Genomic DNA, 19354 nt, shown 5'->3' with positions numbered 1-19354 from the left:
TACATAGTAAAAAAAATCGATGCACAGGAGCCGAGATAAAGGATTTTTAAGTAATAAGTTAACCAAGAGGTGATTGGAGCAGCAAATCTTCAGATCACGATATCACGGGTTCTGTGTGAGGAAAACGAAAACATTATTTAAAGAATATGTTTTTTACGTCTGTGGCAGCATTGGTAAACGGGAATAATTACGTCAGTGGCAGTGAATGAGTTAACATGAATACAGCCAAAATGTGTGAGAACCACTGATCTATTGAATCTAACCTTATCTCTAACCCTGCACTGATCTATTGAATCTAACCTTATCTCTAACCCTGCACTGATCTATTGAATCTAACCTTATCTCTAACCCTGCACTGATCTATTGAATCTAACCTTATCTCTAACCCTGCACTCATCTATACAATCTAACCTTATCTCTAACCCTGCACTGATCTATACAATCTAACCTTATCTCTAACCCTGCACTGATCTATACAATCTAACCTTATCTCTAACCCTGCACTGATCTATACAATCTAACCTTATCTCTAACCCTGCACTGATCTATACAATCTAACCTTATCTCTAACCCTGCACTGATCTATTGAATCTAACCTTATCTCTAACCCTGCACTGATCTATTGAATCTAACCTTATCTCTAACCCTGCACTGATCTATTGAATCTAACCTTATCTCTAACCCTGCACTGATCTATTGAATCTAACCTTATCTCTAACCCTGCACTGATCTATTGAATCTAACCTTATCTAACCCTGCACTGATCTATTGAATCTAACCTTATCTCTAACCCTGCACTGATCTATTGAATCTAACCTTATCCCTAACCCTGCACTGATCTATTGAATCTAACCTTATCTCTAACCCTGCACTGATCTATTGAATCTAACCTTATCTCTAACCCTGCACTGATCTATTGAATCTAACCTTATCTAACCCTGCACTGATCTATTGAATCTAACCTTATCTCTAACCCTGCACTGATCTATTGAATCTAACCTTATCCCTAACCCTGCACTGATCTATTGAATCTAACCTTATCTCTAACCCTGCACTGATCTATTGAATCTAACCTTATCTCTAACCCTGCACTGATCTAGTGAATATAACCTTATCCCTAACCCTGCACTGATCTATTGAATCTAACCTTATCTCTAACCCTGCACTGATCTATTGCCCCTGTAATAGCTTGACTGACAGACGGTGTATTTAATATCATATCTCCTCCTCAGGTTCGATCTGAAAGATGAAGATAACCAGTAACGTACGTATGAAGCCGACGCCCACACCGCCATGATGATGATGATGATGTCATCATTCCGAGCAGAGTGGTGATGTCATCACTCTGCGACTCACGCTGATGCCTTGCCCCCCCCCCCCTCTCTCCACAGCACTGTGGCAGCCTGCCCTGCATTCACCGCTCTCTGCTAGTATTGTTGCATATTAATGTATATTATTCACACACATATATCACTATAGGATAAGCCACTGGTTCTCAGCAGGGGGGTCTGGGGGAGACGGACCCCCAGTGGGTCCACCTTCATGGACCCTTACAGGTCAGTGACTCTGAAACATAGAGTTAAAAATAATAGAGAGGGCACCCGAAATCCCCTCCCATCCACTTGCATTGAGTTGCTCACTCAGCGCATGAAGCGAATTCACCCCTACTTCCGGGTTGGAAAGTGTGATGGGCGGGTCCTATTTGGGGCCACTGTGATACGTTCTGCGCCACAGAAGTGGCGCGTTTTACGTCACAGAGGTGCACGGCCCCGTGCGCAAGCTTGTGCGCAAGCTTGTGAGTCGAGCCCATTGGTCGAAACCGTTTTCGTTCGTACATTGTGAAGTGGCCCCATCCATTTAAGCTGCAGTACCTACGAATGGCCAGCATGTCCAATGTGCTTCAATGCAACCACTGGGTTCTGGGGGCTTGCTCTGAAGCCTAATTCCAATATAACCCCAAAGTTACACACTCACTCACTCCCCTCACGCCTTAGCCCCGCCCCCAGCGAGGAGGAGAGGCTCAGGTTTCGAGGACGGAGTAATCCACCGGGTGGATTTCCGGAGGTGGAAAAAGTACTCAGTTTTTTTACTTTTATTTTTTTAAAGTATCAATACTGCAGTGTAGAAAGTAAAAGTCCGGTAATCAAAATTGACTTGAGTAAAAGTACAAAAGTGTCGGCATCAAAATATACTTAACGTACCAAAAGTAAAAGTACTCGTTATGCAGAATGTCCCATTTCACAAGTTCAACATGTATAAAAACATTTTGAAAATAGCAGATCAATGCACACAATGCATTGATCTGCACACAATGCGTCGCGATGCGACGCATTGTGTGCTTGTAGATCAGCTATTTTCAAATGGTCTAAATGTACATAGGGCTGAAGTGGGTAATGTATGTTTTGTAATAATAATCAAAATCTACAAAGTAACTAGTAACTAAAGCTGTCAAATAATTGTAGTGGAGTAAAAGTATAATATTTCCCTCTGAGATGTAATGGAGTAGAAGTAAAAGTATTGAAAATGGGAAATACTCCAGTAAAGTAAAAAAAAATCATCAAAAGCGTACTTGAGTAAATGTACTTAGTTACACCACTGGGCCTCATAGGATGGGAATGCTCACCCAGCATCATTTCTGCCTTCACTCATGATGTTTCACACAGCTGGAATAATGCGTAGTGCATAGAATAATATGCAGGTATAGAATAGAAGAGTGAAGAACATTGTTATCTTTATAGGTAACATTGTTATCTTTATAGGTAACATTGTTATCTTTATAGGTAACATTGTTGGTGTGCAAAGGCACTTATTCCTGAAATAGTGAATGAAGGACTTACTGGATGCGCAAACTTATGGAATCCTGACTTTCAGGTTTCAGGCAGTGTTTAGAGGAGAATCATGTATACGTCACGGGAGAAGGAAAAAAAAATGTGTAAAAACGTGAACACGTGATGCGGAAGTCTTCCGCCAGGAGACACGAAACTCTGCCGAGCCTACACTTTATTTTTACTCGCTGAAAGCCGCTCCAAGTGCACTCGGAGATCACACTCGACTCCTCCACTCGACTCCTCCACTTGTCTCCTTCAAAAAGAAAATGACCAATCGGGACAAAACTATATCCGGGTCAAGCTGGAGGACTGAGTGAGTGAGTGAGTGAGCAGAGATTTTGGGTTTTGGAATTCGTCTTGAGAGTACAATGGGTTATCATTCAGCCTCAGCCCGTAGCAGTCTTATGCAAAGGTTAAAATGTCATTTAGATATCATGATACCAGGTTACGTAACATGGTAGATGCCAGGTTCATGTGTTGATCTGGCATCCTATAGTTTGTATAGTTTCAATATACAGATTATAACTATTTTTTTTTAAATATTATAATGTTTAGACTGATGCTATATGTTCTTGGTTTACCTGTGATCCTAGTTTACTGAGACACTGCACTGTCTCTACATTCTATGTATGTGTTTACATTGATTACTGTAAGTCACTCTGGATAAAAATGCCTACATTGGAACCCAGTCTTTTGGTTCCATGTGTACACTCTCAGAGTTACAGACCTGTAAGGGTCCATTTGGTTCCATGTGTACACTCTCAGAGTCACAGACCTGTAAGGGTCCAATTGGTTCCATTTGTACACTCTCAGAGTTACAGACCTGTAAGGGTCCATTTGGTTCCATGTGTACACTCTCAGAGTTACAGACCTGTAAGGGTCCATTTGGTTCCATGTGTACACTCAGAGTCACAGACCTGTAAGGGTCCATTTGGTTCCATGTGTACACTCTGAGTCACAGACCTGTAAGGGTCCATTTGGTTCCATGTGTACACTCTCAGAGTTACAGACCTGTAAGGGTCCATTTGGTTCCCCTAACCCCATATTGAGAACCAGTGGTATTATGAGTATCATCACTATGATCACCAATGACAGACAGGTTTGAAGAGCCTGGCTCTGACAGTGTGTTAATGAAGGATTTGTTTTTAATGTTTTTAATGTTTCAATGCTTTTAGTTCTGACTGAAGTTTACTGTATTGTATCAAAGAGTAGTATTGGGAAGCAGCTATACTTACTAATATATTACTGTAATATTATTACTTTCCCAATTAACTAGCAGTGTTGCCAAAACAGTAATATTACTGTTATTAATCCAAGTAACTTTGAGGTACTAAGTTACAATGAACACAGTTCCACCAAATTAGATTACATGAAGCCTATAAATAATGTATACTCCATAGTAGGAGGTTGTCAAATGCAAAAAGATCGGATCTACAAGCTATCAACACGCATTATATTTTGTATATCTGTTGTGTTTAAGAATGTGCTCTCTCGCAACATGATGACGTAATTACGAGGGTAAAAGTAATATAGTACAACTTGTAACTAGTGTTAACTAGTACAACTAACTAATGTAACTAGTTGACGCTTACTACCGAGTAATAAGAAATGTAATGTTATTACTCTTTTAACACATCGACCGCCAGAGGTTAATCTCATAATGTACTCACCAGTGCCAAGGTGTTTTTGTTGTTTTTTTGTTTTTTTCATGTCGCCATAGATCTTGTTAAAATCCTTAATATTGAGCTGTGCACTGTCTGTTTACATCCGCGACATCTCACTGTATCTCCCAGTGAAAATCACGTGTCAAACGGGGCATCCATGTTGTAGTTAGAGCGGATTACGTTAAACAGTGATATGCGAGGAGAAAAAACTACAGGAAGAGAATTGAGTTTCAGTTTCGTCTGTAGAATGGGAGCGGTAACAGTTGGATTTAACGGACCGTAGGACTACGTTCTTGGCGGTTAATGTGTTAAAGGAGTAATGAGTAACTAGTAACTTGTCCAACACTGATGAAGAGGTAGAGACTAGGCCCGTAACGATACAGTAACTGCATCGATGCATCGTTTTGAATTTTCAACGATCTACTATATCGATATGCAAACAGCTAAATATCGTATCGTTTGACTTTGAATCGTATCGAATCGTTTTGCAATGCAAATAATCGTATCGAATCGTTCTGCAATGCAAATAATCAATTATATCAATACTAAGTACTTTTAAGAAGAAGAAAAGAGAAAGAGGGGTTTATATCCAGTATCCAGGTATTTATTTTTCACACAGAATTCTTGGGTAAATAAATAGTTACTATATCGATTTTAAATCATTGAATCGAATCGTATCGTTCTAAATTAACCTGTCCTGTATCGTTCATGTATCGTATCGACTAAATCGCTGAATCGAAACGTATCGTATGGTTCTAAATTAACCTGTATCGTTCATGTATCGTATCGACAACCAAGTATCGTGATACGTATCGAATCGTTGTTAAAACGTATCGTTACACCCCTAGTAGAGACACATTAAGGTCCTATACTGTATATCTGACACCCAGGACAAAGCTAGTTTACAACCGACACAGTTGTCATGTTCACAGTTGTTATGTATTCGGCTGCAGACCCCCATCTCAAAAATATGTTGTGCCAGGGACCCCCAGAAGCAAAGATTAGAGTTGAAATGTTTCGCTTTAAAAAATTATATATATATATATATATATATATATATATATATATATATATATATAATCAAAGATTTGCACACATTTGCACGATATTTAAAAAATAGCAGATCTGCAAGCTCATAGCACGGCATGAAGTGTTGCGCTAAAGTATGGTTAAAGTTGTTAAAATCATTGTGACGCTATATTAACCAATTTGACTTGCAGCCATGGGGGGGGGGGGAGGGGGGGGGTGTCATGTTCTTAAAATGAGGCTAATTGTTGGTGCATTGCTATCTTAGGAGTGATAAAAGTCAGAAAGTGATTCTTCGAATAACGTGTTCCTTCCGCTACGTTCAACCAGGGAAACTCCCCTGTCGGGTGACAAGAAGGTCAGTTGGCTCTCATGCATTGAGGCATGAGCTCGGCCCTGGCCTCCCTAGACTGGTGAGGGGAGTGTAGCGCCCAGGGTCACTTAGCAAATTGGCACCAGGTGAAAAAAGGGTTACAAAATCGAGGGATACAAAATTAAATTAAAAAAGAAGAAAAAAGAAAGTGATTCTTGCTTTTTAGACCTGCCTAAAAACATTGCCTAAAGTCTGACGCAGTGTTTCCCTCTTTGAGTGAGCATTATTCCTGCATTATTCCTTATTTCAACATTCATTATTTAAGATGCGTGACTAAAGTAGGCGGGTTCACAACTCGCACACACTCTGCTTCACGCTCGCTTCAGGTGTTTTTTTTTGCCCTTTTCCAAAATGACTCGATGCACTAAATGGGAGATGGAATCACTTTTGACGAATGAATTTGGATGGAGTGAACATTTAATTGACTCCTATTGACTATTGCATTAAGAATAGGACAATCACATATAAGTAGAAGCCATGTCAGCGTAATAATACCTTCCCACGTAGGTTTCCCTCACAAGGTGTATTTGTTCCAAACTAATTCAGGTGATAAAATAAATGATGCCATTATGGTTGAAATGTTCTGAAGCAGCCTGCATTTTAAAATCATCTTATATTCACGTTTTGTGAATGAATGAGGTTGAACGTGTGGACATGTTACGCTCCCCACATATTCTATAGTAGCCTAATACCTTTTTTAAGCTTCATATCACTGATATTAATCACAGAGACCCGTCACCTGTGATTATATCAAAATACAAACCAGACCCGCCCCGCCCGTCAAATAATGAACCCGAATTCCGTTACCTGTGATTACGTGCAGTAAATAGCCTACAGACAGTCAATCAATTTAAAAGTGCTTTATTTTTTACTTGCACTTTTTTAGCCTTCAACAATAGCGGTACACTCAGTGGTCAGGTTCATCCATAGATCAAGCATGTCAAGTAAAAACACACTGAACATCCTGTTCAACCTTCAAATTAAAAGCATCTGACAATGTAAAGTATATGTGCGTTCACCGGCGTGCTGTGTTAAGTTACATAAGTGACGTTGTTTGAGCGGAAACAGCTGATTTTCACTATAAAATGTTACCCACGTGCTGTTTTGGCACAGACACTTTTAGAGCCTGTACCATAGATGGATTAAATAAAGATACAGAGCTGCATTAAAACTAATGAATTATATACAGTACAGGCATAGAGAGAGATTATGTTTTGATTTGTTTTGTATTGTTTTCTTGCCAGAGTGTAGTTGGCCTTTTTCAAACTGACTGGTTTTAAATACACTTAGCTATTTGTTTTCATCTTTTTATACATTCATACAAAACGCCACTGCAGTATTAGTTACTTTACATGCTTTACATTTTAAAGGTGTTTATTCTATCACAGCACTTCTATGCTGCTTTCATTCAACGCTACTGCTGTGTGTTTACAATATATAACGTTTCCTTTTATATTTTTCGTAGGCAGTTTGTTTTATATATTTTCTACAATTAAAGGCATTTATTATTTCAACGTGCCACTGTTGGAACGCAGTAAATCTATATTGTGTGTCTGTGATGATTATAGACTGAAGGTGATTGAAAGATGAACAACAGCAGAACAATAAAAAGGTTTTGCAACATCTCACTTTGCCGTCTTGTTTTTGGTTGTATCTGACCCAAAACTCCCTTTAAGGAGGGCCATTCAAGCAAGCCGCAAGGGGAGCCTGCAGTACCACCACGGCCCCAAGAAACCATCACACCAGAAGGAAATGTTTGTCTGGTGTAACGCTCAGGTCCTGGACCTGGTGAGACGAAGGAGGAGCCCCGCCAGGAGGCCATCCACAGAGCCTAGGGTATCTAGCGGGGGTATCTACTGGGATGTAAGTCTGTCTTTCCCTAAGAGGACTGACCGTGGGTATCTACTGGGACGTAAGTCTGTCTTTCCCTAAGAGGACTGACCGTGGGTATCTACTGGGACGTAAGTCTGTCTTTCCCTAAGAGGACTGACCGTGGGTAGCTACTGGGACGTAAGTCGGGGCTTGATCAACCCCGGCTGGGTCACCTGGGTGAGGGTGTATGTTGTTGCGAGACCCGAAACACCCGATGACCCCAGGCTACAACACTGATGATACGTCCCAGGTGCATCCATGTGATGTTTTATTTTTTGTCTTGTTTTAATTGGTTGTATCTGACCCTGACTGACCAGTGTGGCCAGCAGCAACCACGACAACGCACAGAAAAATGCACCCCATTCGGATGCTATCAATGCATTGAATGGGACATATTCACGTTTTATCAGACCATTGAATGGGCAAAGTAGGCGACATACTGACCTACCCGCCATTTATCAGACCATTCATTGGGTGTTATCAGCATAGACATATAAAGGTAGACGCCTCCTTCGGCTCTGAAGCGTTTGTATCTCTGGGCGCTGCTTCCTTGTTCCGCAGGGCTAGCCTTCCACTTCCTTCCGCTTCAGCAGGGCAAGCTGGACATTTCCGTGTGCGTCACAGAAGGGGGGCGTTCGGTAGGCCAATCAGAGGCAGGTGGGGCGGGTCTTTTCTTAAGAGGCAGCCTTGCAGCAACTAATCAGTTAGACGCGCCGTGATTGGCCAGTAGTCAACGCGATATGATTGGTCAGCAGTCAAACAGCCCTGCGGAAGAGCCTTGTATTGAGATACCAGTCGCTACAATGAACTGCAGAGGCCAATGAGGTATCTAGGTTTCTATATCTATGGTTATCAGGACCGCCGTCCCGAACGTTGTGACGTTGGCTTGAGCCTACTCAGCACTGTTCGAGTTATGTACCGATAGGCACAGAATGGTAAATCATTTTGTGGGATCATGTACTCAGAGCAGAGGACCCTCCCCAACTCACGCTTATGCCTTTATTTCATAGTGGGGGGGGGGTTGAGCACAGTGCAAGTTAAAATAATATGCAATGAAGTAATCAAGAAATAGGAGCTGAGACAATGAATAAAACAATAAAAGCCTATAGTCTTGTATTTTTAAAACAAACCAGGCTCACTGCAAGTTGTTCTACTCCGTCCTCTAACGGGTACCTAATGTTATGGGTCGTTTCTTCTTCTTATTTGAAAAAATATATTATTTCAAAATATATTTTTTTAATCACAATTATTCATAAGAATGTCTTGTCTCAGAAGAATGTCTTAAAGAAAATAAATTCCATATATTTTTTTAAATAGCAGATCTACAATTAGGGTTACGGGAAGACGACACATTTTGGGAACCACTGTTCTACCCTGAGTTAACTTAAGAACTGGTGTTTGGAACAAGTTGTGGTTGATTGATTGACATCTGGCTCAGTCTGGTATATGTATAATATAATAATATTATATGATGTTATAATATTATATTATATCATGGTGATTAGTGACATATGATGAGAGTTTGTACATCACTGAACGAAAGGGATTCAGATTTGGCCAAGATTCCTGATTTAGCGTGTCTTCTCCTTCGTGTCATCAGTGCCCATACCCTAGGTGGGGTTGGCTAAAGGGCCTCTGTGTGGAGTTTGCATGTTCTCCCCGTGTCTCCTAGGGTAGATAATACCCTCACAAACACATGCAGAACTGGTTGGAATAACGTGTTCCTTCCACGCGCTACGTCCTACCAGGGAAACTCTCCCCTGTCAGGTGACAAGAAGGTCAGTTGGCTCTCATGCATTGAAGGAGGCATGAGCTCGGCCCTGGGCTCTCTAGGTTGGCAGAGGGAAGGTAGTGCCCAGGATTACATAGACAATTGGCACTGGGTGTAAAATAAATAAATCGTGGGATAAAAATTTAAGAAAAAAAAAAGATTCCTGATTTGTTGCTAAAATGATCAGAAAAGAAGTAGATCTGAATCAGATATTACCCTCAGATGTTTGAGCTCCTACAGTAGGGGGATATAAATAATGACCATCTGGCTTTAACACATTATTTTACTGTGTGTTTTGGGTCCACACACTGTCCACTTCACTTCAGTCATTATTTATTGTCTTCCCCAGGCCGAAAGGCATAGCGAGAGAGTATGTTTTACCCCCTGTCCGTCCGTCCGTGTGTGTGTGTGTGTGTGTGTCCGTCCGTCTGTCAGCAGCTAATCTCTGGCACCGTTGGCTTGATCGCAGCGAAACTGTGCACACACACTCGCTGAATACCAATTCAGAACCTCTGCCCCAAAATTTTCACATGGGCCTGTTATAGCGCCACCAGGAGGCCGATTTGTGCAAAACCCATTTGTTTTATATTACTCCTACAGATTGTATCCAAACGTCATACAAATCAGTACACAGTATCTCTATAGTCATGTGATCAACCCGGATCTGTCCGATTTCCCAGATTCCATCCTCATTGGCTAAGGTTGGCCTCCAAAGTTTGCAGGATTGGTCCGTTTTGAACAAAATGCCTCAAATCATGAACGCAGCTTGCAATTTTCGTGAAATTTCACACGCACATTCCCATTAGGCCGAGGAAGAAATGCCACTTAAATGTTTTCAAATCTGCCTATGGTGGCGCTATAACAGGCCGATTCGTGTTAATAACTGCACCGATCTGTGTAAAACTTTGTTTGCACACTCTCTAGAGGCCAAGGAAAAACCTTTGCCCTACATTTTTCACATTTTCCTTTTATAGCGCCACCAGGAGGCCGTCTTAAGTAAAATAGATTTTTTGATATTAAGCCCTCAGATTTTATCAAAATTTCAAGCAAATCGGTACACATGATCTCTATAGTCATGTCATCAAGACGGATCTCTTTGATTTCTCATATTCCATCCTGATTGGCTAAGATTGACATCTAAACTTTGCAGGAGTGGCCCGTTTTGAACAAAATGCCGCAAATCATGAACCCAGCGTCCAATTGCGGTGAAACTTTGCACACACATTCGCACTTCGTTGAGGAACAAATGCCACCCTTTAAACATTGCCCTATTATAGCGCCACCAGGAGGCAGATTTTTGCAACACTTTTTTATATTACTCCAACAGATGTTGTCCAAACATTATGCAAATCGGTACATAATACATATTATCTCTGCAGTCAAGTGATCAAGATGGTTCCGTCCAATTTTTCCTATTCCATCCTTATTGGCGAATTCCGAACATTGCTGGCCCACAACAACCTATCTGACCTGGCGGAGAGCATTAATTGAACACAAGACCACTAACCCTTAAAGAAACTAAACCGTCTTTCTGTTTTGGCTTCATTTTATTCTCTTTAACCTTTCAGTGGAATTCTCCTCGTCGACGCAGACCTGTCTGTCTGTCAGACCTGTCTGTCTGTCTGTCTGTCAGACCTGTCTGTCTGTCTGTCTGTCTGTCAGACCTGTCTGTCTGTCTGTCAGACCTGTCTGTCTGTCTGTCAGACCTGTCTGTCTGTCTGTCTGTCTGTCAGACCTGTCTGTCTGTCTGTCTGTCTGTCTGTCTGTCTGTCTGTCTGTCTGACCTGTCTGTCTGTCAGACCTGCTGTCTGTCAGACCTGTCTGTCTGACCTGTCTGTCTGACCTGTCTGTCTGACAGACCTGCTGTCTGACCTGTCTGTCTGTCAGACCTGTCTGTCCAGGACGGCAGAATCATGACAACATTCAAGTAATGAACACACAGTGGTGGAAAGTAACTAAGTACATTTACTCAACTGCTGTACTTAATTTTGAATTTTTACTTTACTGGAGTACTTCCCATTTCCAATACTTTTACTTCTACTCCATTACATCTCAGAAGCAAATGTTGTACTTTTACTCCACTACAATTATTTTAAAACTTCAGTTACTAGTTACTTTGTAGATTTAGATTATTATGACAAAACATTCATTAACCATTTCACCTCTATGTACATTTCGGCCATTTGAAAATAGCAGATCTACAAGCTCACAATGTGTCGCGATGCAACGCATTGTGAGCTTGCAGATCTGCTATTTTCAGTTTATACATTTGAAAACTTTAGTCCATGAGCCAGAGCCCCAAAATTGAGCAATTATTATCGAAAGAGTGGGCAAAACCAAACCTATATTAAATTGTTCAGAGGGTCAATACGAGTAAATAAATGTATGATAACCTCACCACAGGAGCAGCTTTTTCATGGTTATCACACATTTTGTAATTTTCCCCATACGTACATGACAGGTCAAAAAATGACAACATTTTAAAAAGAGTTATCATAATGAAACTGCCTGAGTTGATTACTTACATGAAGACGATGATTTATCGTATTACAAGTTTTCTGAAATTGTATATTTAAATATGCAAATTAGGCATTAGAAAATATGCCCAAATTTGCATAACTTTCCAGAATCAACATTGGAACATTGGACAAAGCCAGAGTCGACATACTTATTTCATTTTGTTAAGATGTTGGAGTCAAAGGTTTTTAACGAGGGAATATTCAATATCTGGCTCGATTTTGGGGCTCTGGCTCATGGACTAAATGCCTAATTTGCATATTTAAATATACAATTTCAGAAAACTTGTAATACGATAAATCATTGTCTTCATGTAAGTAATCAACTCAGGAAGTTTCATTATGATAACTCTTTTTTAAATTTTGTCATTTTTTTCACCTGTCATGTACGTATGGGGAAAATAACAAAATGTGTGATAACCATGAAAAAGCTGCTCCTGTGGTGAGGTTATCATACATTTATTTACTCGTATTGACCCTCTGAACAATTTAATATAGGTTTGGTTTTGCCCACTCTTTCGATAATAATTGCTCAATTTTGGGGCTCTGGCTCATGGACTACTTGTGAAATGGGACATTCTGCATAATGAGTACTTTCTACTTTTGGCAATCTAAGTACATTTTGATACCAATACTTTTGTACTTTTACTCAAGTACATTTTTAATTCCGGACTTTTACTTGTAACAGAGTATTTCTTTGCAGTATTGATACTTTTACTTAAGTGAAAAAATGTGAGTACTTTTTCCGCCACTGATGAGCACACAACATACAACACACAACATACAACACACACTACACACAGCAAATACACACTATTACATTCAAGAACAAACTATTGCTAATTCTGACATTTCACTTTTTTCATGGACAATAACACTTTCCATTTGTGACTCTCAGGACTTATATTTTGTACCTTTTAAGGGTCCATTTGGTTCCTTATATCCATCATTTAGCTGGGGGGGGCCCTTGGAACCCCGTCAAGGACCCTCTCAGGAGTTCTATCAACTAAGGGTCTTACAGTGTAGACTGGGATCCCAGAGATATAAATAAAATAAATAATAATGCCAAACGGGGGTCCGGGCCTTTAATGCTTATCGTTGTTGTCGGGCAGAAACCTTGTATCTCCATATTTCAACTTTGTATGTTATTTTTATTTTTCATAAATGAATGCCTTACTTCATCATACAACAATGTCACCCAAAAGGAACAAAATTAGCTGATGTACAAGCTCACATGTGGCATTGTGTCACCATGAGAGCTCATTTAGATGGGATATGGGGGGCGGGGGGGTTATAAATGGTGAACCAATAGAAAATATTAACATGAGCTTGTGACTAAATAATAACTGCATTGGATCCATCTACCCCCCCCCCCCCCCCCTATTTCCTAAAACGTAATGATTTAGTTCATACCAGGTTTGGGCCGTGCTTCTGAAACAGAACAAGGTTCGGCGAGGAAAAAAGCTGTTCCATACTTAGCCTTAGATCAGGACTATCGTAGATGTATTTTATCCATTTTTATATTTTTATATCTACGAGAGTCTTAGCGATCACCCCCCCCGCCCCCCCAGTTTACCCAAAGCCTGTATTTGCATATAACATGTACAAATGTAAAATATAAGGTGCTTACCCGCTTGCCCCAAATGTTACCAAGCGGTCCAGCATGTTTGTGCAATGTATTAGTCCATATATTTCAATAAAGAAGTGTTTTAATCCCGTCTGTGGCCGAAAGTAAAAGTCAGACTTGATAAAATACATCTACCATAGTCCTTATCTAAGGCTGTTTTATACTCAAGTGTGTCTGAACTCTAGGATCTGGATGTTAAACCATCCTCTGTTTACAGTGTTGTAAGGATGATTTTTTACCAGGGATCTTCGATTATAGTAAAGCATAATTTTACTCCGTCAAACGTGTGGTGGAATACAAACGTATTGTAACTGTGTGACTTCCACGTCTTTGGTCAGTCATTTATTCATTCATTCATTCAGTCATTCGGTCATTCATTCATTCATTCATCCACCCAACTGAGACGATATTATAAACAAAATTTTAAGTGTTTCGCCAAATATCTGGGGGCCCAACTGCAATATCCTCACTGCCAACGCTGGGCATCCACTTCTAAACCGACGTCATGCCGAAAGGCTTCGTCCCGATGCGTCCTCATGTGTTTCTTCAGCGTGTCGCTCTGGTTAAATCGCTTGTCGCAGACCAGGCAACCGAAGGGTTTCTCTCCCGTGTGGATCCTCATGTGTCTCTTCAGGTTTCCGTTCAGAGAAAACCCTTTCTGACAGACGTAACACACAAACTCCGCCTCTATGGCGGCCACATTCCCGGGAGGATTCATAATCTCCGTGTCGCCTCCTCCTCCTCCTCCTCGGTCCAAGTGTTTGTCGGAGGAGGAGACGACCCAGCGGTGAGGTTTCTCCGCTCCGCCACCCTTTGCCGTCTGACCCAAACTAAATCCGCCGTGGCACTGAAACGCCGTGTTCCCATTGGTTCTGCCGCCCGCCCCCACGCTGAAATCGGCCTCTTCAAAGGTCTCCAGGTGAAACCTCAGGCGTTCCACGGCCTCCAGGCGGGTTTCACAAACGCCCTCCGTCGTGTCGGCGTCGTCGCGTTTCTCCTGACTCTCCGCTCGCTCCATTACGACGTCCTGCGAGCGGAAGTGGATTCCGCCGACGTTTCCGCGAGGAGCGGAACGACCGGTCCTCGACGTCCGCCCGTCTTTGGCGACGACGGGAGAAGGCTGGCGTTTCCGTTTGGGTCGGTCGCGGCCCGAACGAGGCGGTCCGGCGTCTCCTTCGTGTCGGACAGCGACTCCTTCCTGGGTCACGACCTCAGGACGGTCCACAGGAGGAGCCTCGCGGTCGCCGGCTGAATCCGCGGCGCCAAACGGTTCGACGGCGCCGGGTTCTGGTTTCACACGCGAGATGCTTCCTTCATCTTTGTTTTCTCCGCTTTCTACCCTGTGGAAAAACACACAGAAACATGTATGGTTCTTCAATGGTTCTTTAAAAGGCTGTGTGGTTTCACAAAGAAACACAAACTACTAAAGAACTACTGTAGGCTGTAGGCTGTCATCGTCAAAACATTTTTTTGCATTGAACAAATAATAATTTAAATTCTGTTTGGCTTTCAGGCTTTGAAAACTAAAATTACAAATATTACAGATATTACAAATAACTTCTATAGACAGAAATGACCGAACATGAGAATATCAAATTATGTACTAAAGCCAAAAAGAGGCCATGCAACTACAAGCTGATCTCTGAGCTTGTAGATCGGCTATTTTTCAACAGACGAATGGAAGCAAATCTGATGATTATGCAAAAATTATTGCGATCAGGCCATTATGTATGAATGTGACAGACCTACCATTATGTATGAATGTGACAGACCTACCATTATGTATCAATGTGACAGACCTACCATTATGTATGAATGTAACAGACCTACCATTATGTATGAATGTGACAGACCTACCATTATGTATGAATGTAACAGACCTACCATTATGTATGAATGTAACAGACCTACCATTATGTATGAATGTAACAGACCTACCATTATGTATGAATGTGACAGACCTACCATTATGTATGAATGTAACAGACCTACCATTATGTATGAATGTGACAGACCTACCGGTGGATCTGGTAAAGATGGGAGCACAGGCTGAGGTCTTCCTGGGTATGCCTTTCCTCCTGGTTGTGTAGGTTCCTTTCCTCCTGGGTTTGTAGCTCTGTTTGGTGGGTTTGTAGCTCTGTTTGGTGGGTTTGTAGGTCTGTTTGGTGCGTTTGTAGGTCTGTTTGGTGGGTTTGTAGGTCTATTTGGTGGGTTTGTAGGTCTGTTTGGTGGGTTTGTAGCTCTGTTTGGTGGGTTTGTAGCTCCATTTCCCACAGCAGATCTCTGTCTCTGCTCCACACCTCCTCCTGTTCTTCTTAAAAGACAACAGATCATTTTAAATGTTGGATATTCAAATAAGGTGGGAAAAACATAACTTATATACCTATACCAACACATTGACTGCCAGAGTTTATTCATAATGTACTCACCCACTGCCAGGGTTTTTAATCATTTTTTTATAGAAAAAATGTGAATTATTTGTCCGTTTATTTTTTAACATTGAAGTGAATGTTTTTTATTTTTATTTTTTTATTTATATCTCCTAATTTGTTAGGATTTCTCCTAAAATGTTATACTCAAAAATTAGAGAAACATTTTAGGAATTCAAAAACAAAATAAAAAATAATAATTAAAAGGGGAGAATTCTCCCCTTTGGCGGTGAGTGTGTTAGTTAATGTGTAGTGGTTCATCATATGTGTTGTCCTCTATACTTTTCATTATATACCTTTAATGTGTAATGGTTCATCTCTGTACCTTTAATATGTAATGGTTCATCTTGGTCCAGATGTTCCTCATGTGGAGCCTCCTTCCCACAGCCACAGATAAACACCTGCTGATGAGAGTCTGGACACACACACACACACACACACACACACACACACACACACACACACACACACACACACACACACACACACACACACACACACACACACACACATACACACATGTAGAAACAATACACATTCATCAATTAAACGTATTTTTCTTTGTTAAATAGATATACCGGTATATAACCTTTCACCACTAGGTGGAACCAGAGGCACAGAGCAGGTCCATACATCACAGTGAATTCAAACTAAAAGCAAATGATAATAATTGGCAAGTCAGTGAGAACAGACTGGGGTCTGCAGAAGTCCCGGACAATCAATTATTATATAAATATGCAGCATTTAATAAGACTCTAATGAGAGAAAATGGTATTAAAAAAAACCTGTTATAAACAACTTGACATTTATTTAGCATTTAATCTCTCACAACTGCAGGTATATGTAGTTTGGAGGAATGGGTGACCTCCTCCAACTTGTGATAATAGTGATATTTGATTTGTGGCCTATTGTACAACAGGAGGAGAGGAAAGATGCATGTAAACAACAAAGAAAGTATGTAAAGCATAGTGCAGCTTATTGCCTCCTGCATGCATGCTGTAGTAGTGCTGCACCATGCTGCACGCTGCAGGGATTTGTTACAATTTACAGGAGTGTCAAGCGTGTTTGAACGGTAACAGGATAGGTGGGCACCAAGGAAGAGTGGGCACCTCGGTGTTAAATTGGCTATTTTCCCCAAAATGTAATAATAAGGTGCTTACCCGCTTGCCCTTAATGTTGACTAGCGGTACGGAGTCTTTATGTAATGTATCAGTCCATATCTTCAAATTAAGAAGTGTTTTAATCCCGTCTGTGTCCGATTCTGTCGGAAGTTACCAATGGGTGGTAGCGACGGGGCGCATCTGGTGAAAGCCGGAATTACACGCAATGTAAACAGGAAGGAAAAGGAAATAGCGTTCGGCTACAAACAAATCTATTAAAAATCACGGACTAATACATTACACAAATACTCCGGACACCTAGTTAACATTTGGGGCAACCGGCCAAGCACCTTATATTTAGCATTTGTACATGTAAGGCAAAATACGGGCTTTACTGGTGAAAGTCCAGGCTACTGGGGGGGGGGGGGGGGGGGGGCTAAGCTATAAAAATGTCAAAATCGATCAAATACATCTAGTCTTGATCTAAGGCTACTATAGAGCCCACCTATCATGTCAGGAGATAAATAACACTTGCATCCTGCAAATGAGTGAAGATGCATTTTAAACACATCCTGCATCCTGATGCATGTTCTGACCTCCTCTCCTCCTCCTCCTCTGCTTCTGCAGCTTCCAGCATCTCTGTCGTTCCTTCTCCTCCCTGACTCTACATCCCATCACCTCCTCTCCCATCACCTCCTCTCCCATCACCTCCTCTCCCATCACCTCCTCTCCCATCACCTCCTCTCCCATCACCTCCTCCTCTCCCATCACCTCCTCACCCATCACCTCCTCACCTATCACCTCCTCACCCATCACCTCCTCTCCCATCGCCTCCTCTTCATCATGTTTGCATCCCATCATCTCCTCTTCATATTGAGATAAAGTTCTCTCCACCAGACAGAAGATCTCCTCCGCGGCGGCGCTCAGCCGCTGCTGGACCAGCCTCTTCAGAAGCTCTATTTTAGACATCATTCATTCATTCATTCATTCATTCATCCATCTGACCATAGATCTGACCATAGATAGATAGATAGACATAGACCCTCCACTGGGGGACGTGGTTATTAAATAACAACACAAGCTGTGGTGATGATGATGATGATGATGATGATGATGGTGCTTCTGCTTTTTACCTTCCAGGTCACGTTTTTCAAAATAAAACACTTATTTTGGATTGGATCGTCAAGATTCATCAGAGCCCTGAAACATGACAGTCATATCATGACAGTCATGGCGAAACTTCAACCTGATGTTGACACCTTTTTCATTTACATCCCGTACATCTACATTAACGTTCAAATTTCAAATATAAAGTGCTGACCCCACGGCCATATATGTAACAAGTTGAAGCGGGTGGGTCTAAGTACCCGTATCTTCCGTATTATTCAATAAAAAGCATTTTAATCCGATCAGTGGCCATTTTCTTTGAATTTTCTCCACGCTTTCAACTGCTTGACCCTATTGGTTGGAAGGTGTACTGCACTCTGATACATTGTAACTCTATGAGAAAATGGCCGTCTATCGGATTAAAATGCTTTTTATTGAACAATACGGAAGATACGGGTACTTAAACCCACCCGTTTCAACTTGTTACATCTATGGCCTTTGGCTCATCACTTTATATTTGAAATGTGAACGTTTATGTAGATGTACGGGTTGTAAATGGAGAAAAAGCCCAAACCAGGTTGAAGTTCCACCATGACGCTTGTGACAGACGAGCGTCATGTGAACGGAGCTTTAGATTTATCAGAGCTTCAAACACAAAAACAGCTCATTGTCCCATTAATTAGACCCTCCAGAAAAACTTTGATTATGCAATGGCATATGCAGGGTTTTTATGTGAATTAATGCGGTGAAATTGCGGGAATTTGCTAAAATTGCTGGAACTCGCGAAAGTTGAAAAAAATATATGAAATATGCGAAAAACATAAAAAATATGCGATTTTATTTAAAAAATACATGTGACTTTTCCTACACCCTGTGGTATTGGTTCTCAAAGTGGGGTCCAGGGACCCCCAGTGGTCCTTGAGGGGGTTCCAGGGGATCCCCACCAAAAGTTATGAATATCATAAAAATATTTAACCACTTTAATCATAATATACAGTAGTCTACATCAGCTTTTTGAAAATAGACGATCTACAAGCTCAC

The 19354-nt window shown here is 41.2% G+C and overlaps 2 protein-coding genes and 2 long non-coding RNA genes across 4 annotated transcripts in view; 2 read left to right on the top strand and 2 right to left on the bottom strand.

Moving 5' to 3' along the window:
* Positions 1-3793, top strand: part of LOC308080170 (uncharacterized protein) — a 104889-nt gene extending 101096 nt beyond the window's left edge. The window contains exon 53 of the mRNA XM_080421946.1: positions 1233-3793. Within this exon, the coding sequence (XP_080278072.1) occupies positions 1233-1263 (31 nt within the window). The 3' untranslated portion in view covers positions 1264-3793. The remainder of the gene's footprint in view (positions 1-1232) is intronic.
* On the bottom strand, positions 2932-5714 carry LOC308080219. The gene is made up of 2 exons (XR_013932677.1): positions 3792-5714; positions 2932-3699 (listed from the first exon to the last, which is right to left on the bottom strand). It is a non-coding gene; the product is annotated as an uncharacterized lncRNA (long non-coding RNA).
* A 33-nt stretch (positions 5715-5747) lies between these two features.
* On the top strand, positions 5748-7519 carry LOC308082709. The gene is made up of 2 exons (XR_013932948.1): positions 5748-5822; positions 6058-7519. It is a non-coding gene; the product is annotated as an uncharacterized lncRNA (long non-coding RNA).
* A 6450-nt stretch (positions 7520-13969) lies between these two features.
* LOC308082712 (uncharacterized protein) lies at positions 13970-16508 on the bottom strand. The gene is made up of 3 exons (XM_080424675.1): positions 16432-16508; positions 15697-15991; positions 13970-15017 (listed from the first exon to the last, which is right to left on the bottom strand). The coding sequence occupies exons 2-3, from the start codon at positions 15942-15944 to the stop codon at positions 14144-14146; spliced, it is 1122 nt and encodes a 373-aa protein (XP_080280801.1). The 5' UTR covers positions 15945-15991; positions 16432-16508; the 3' UTR covers positions 13970-14143.
* Positions 16509-19354: the final 2846 nt, after the last annotated feature.

The sequence above is a fragment of the Gymnoscopelus braueri genome, assembly GCF_963280865.1.
Source record: "Gymnoscopelus braueri genome assembly, chromosome: 3".
In the NCBI taxonomy this organism is placed as follows: Eukaryota; Metazoa; Chordata; class Actinopteri; order Myctophiformes; family Myctophidae; genus Gymnoscopelus; species Gymnoscopelus braueri.
This window is presented reverse-complemented; position numbering and strand designations above follow the sequence as displayed.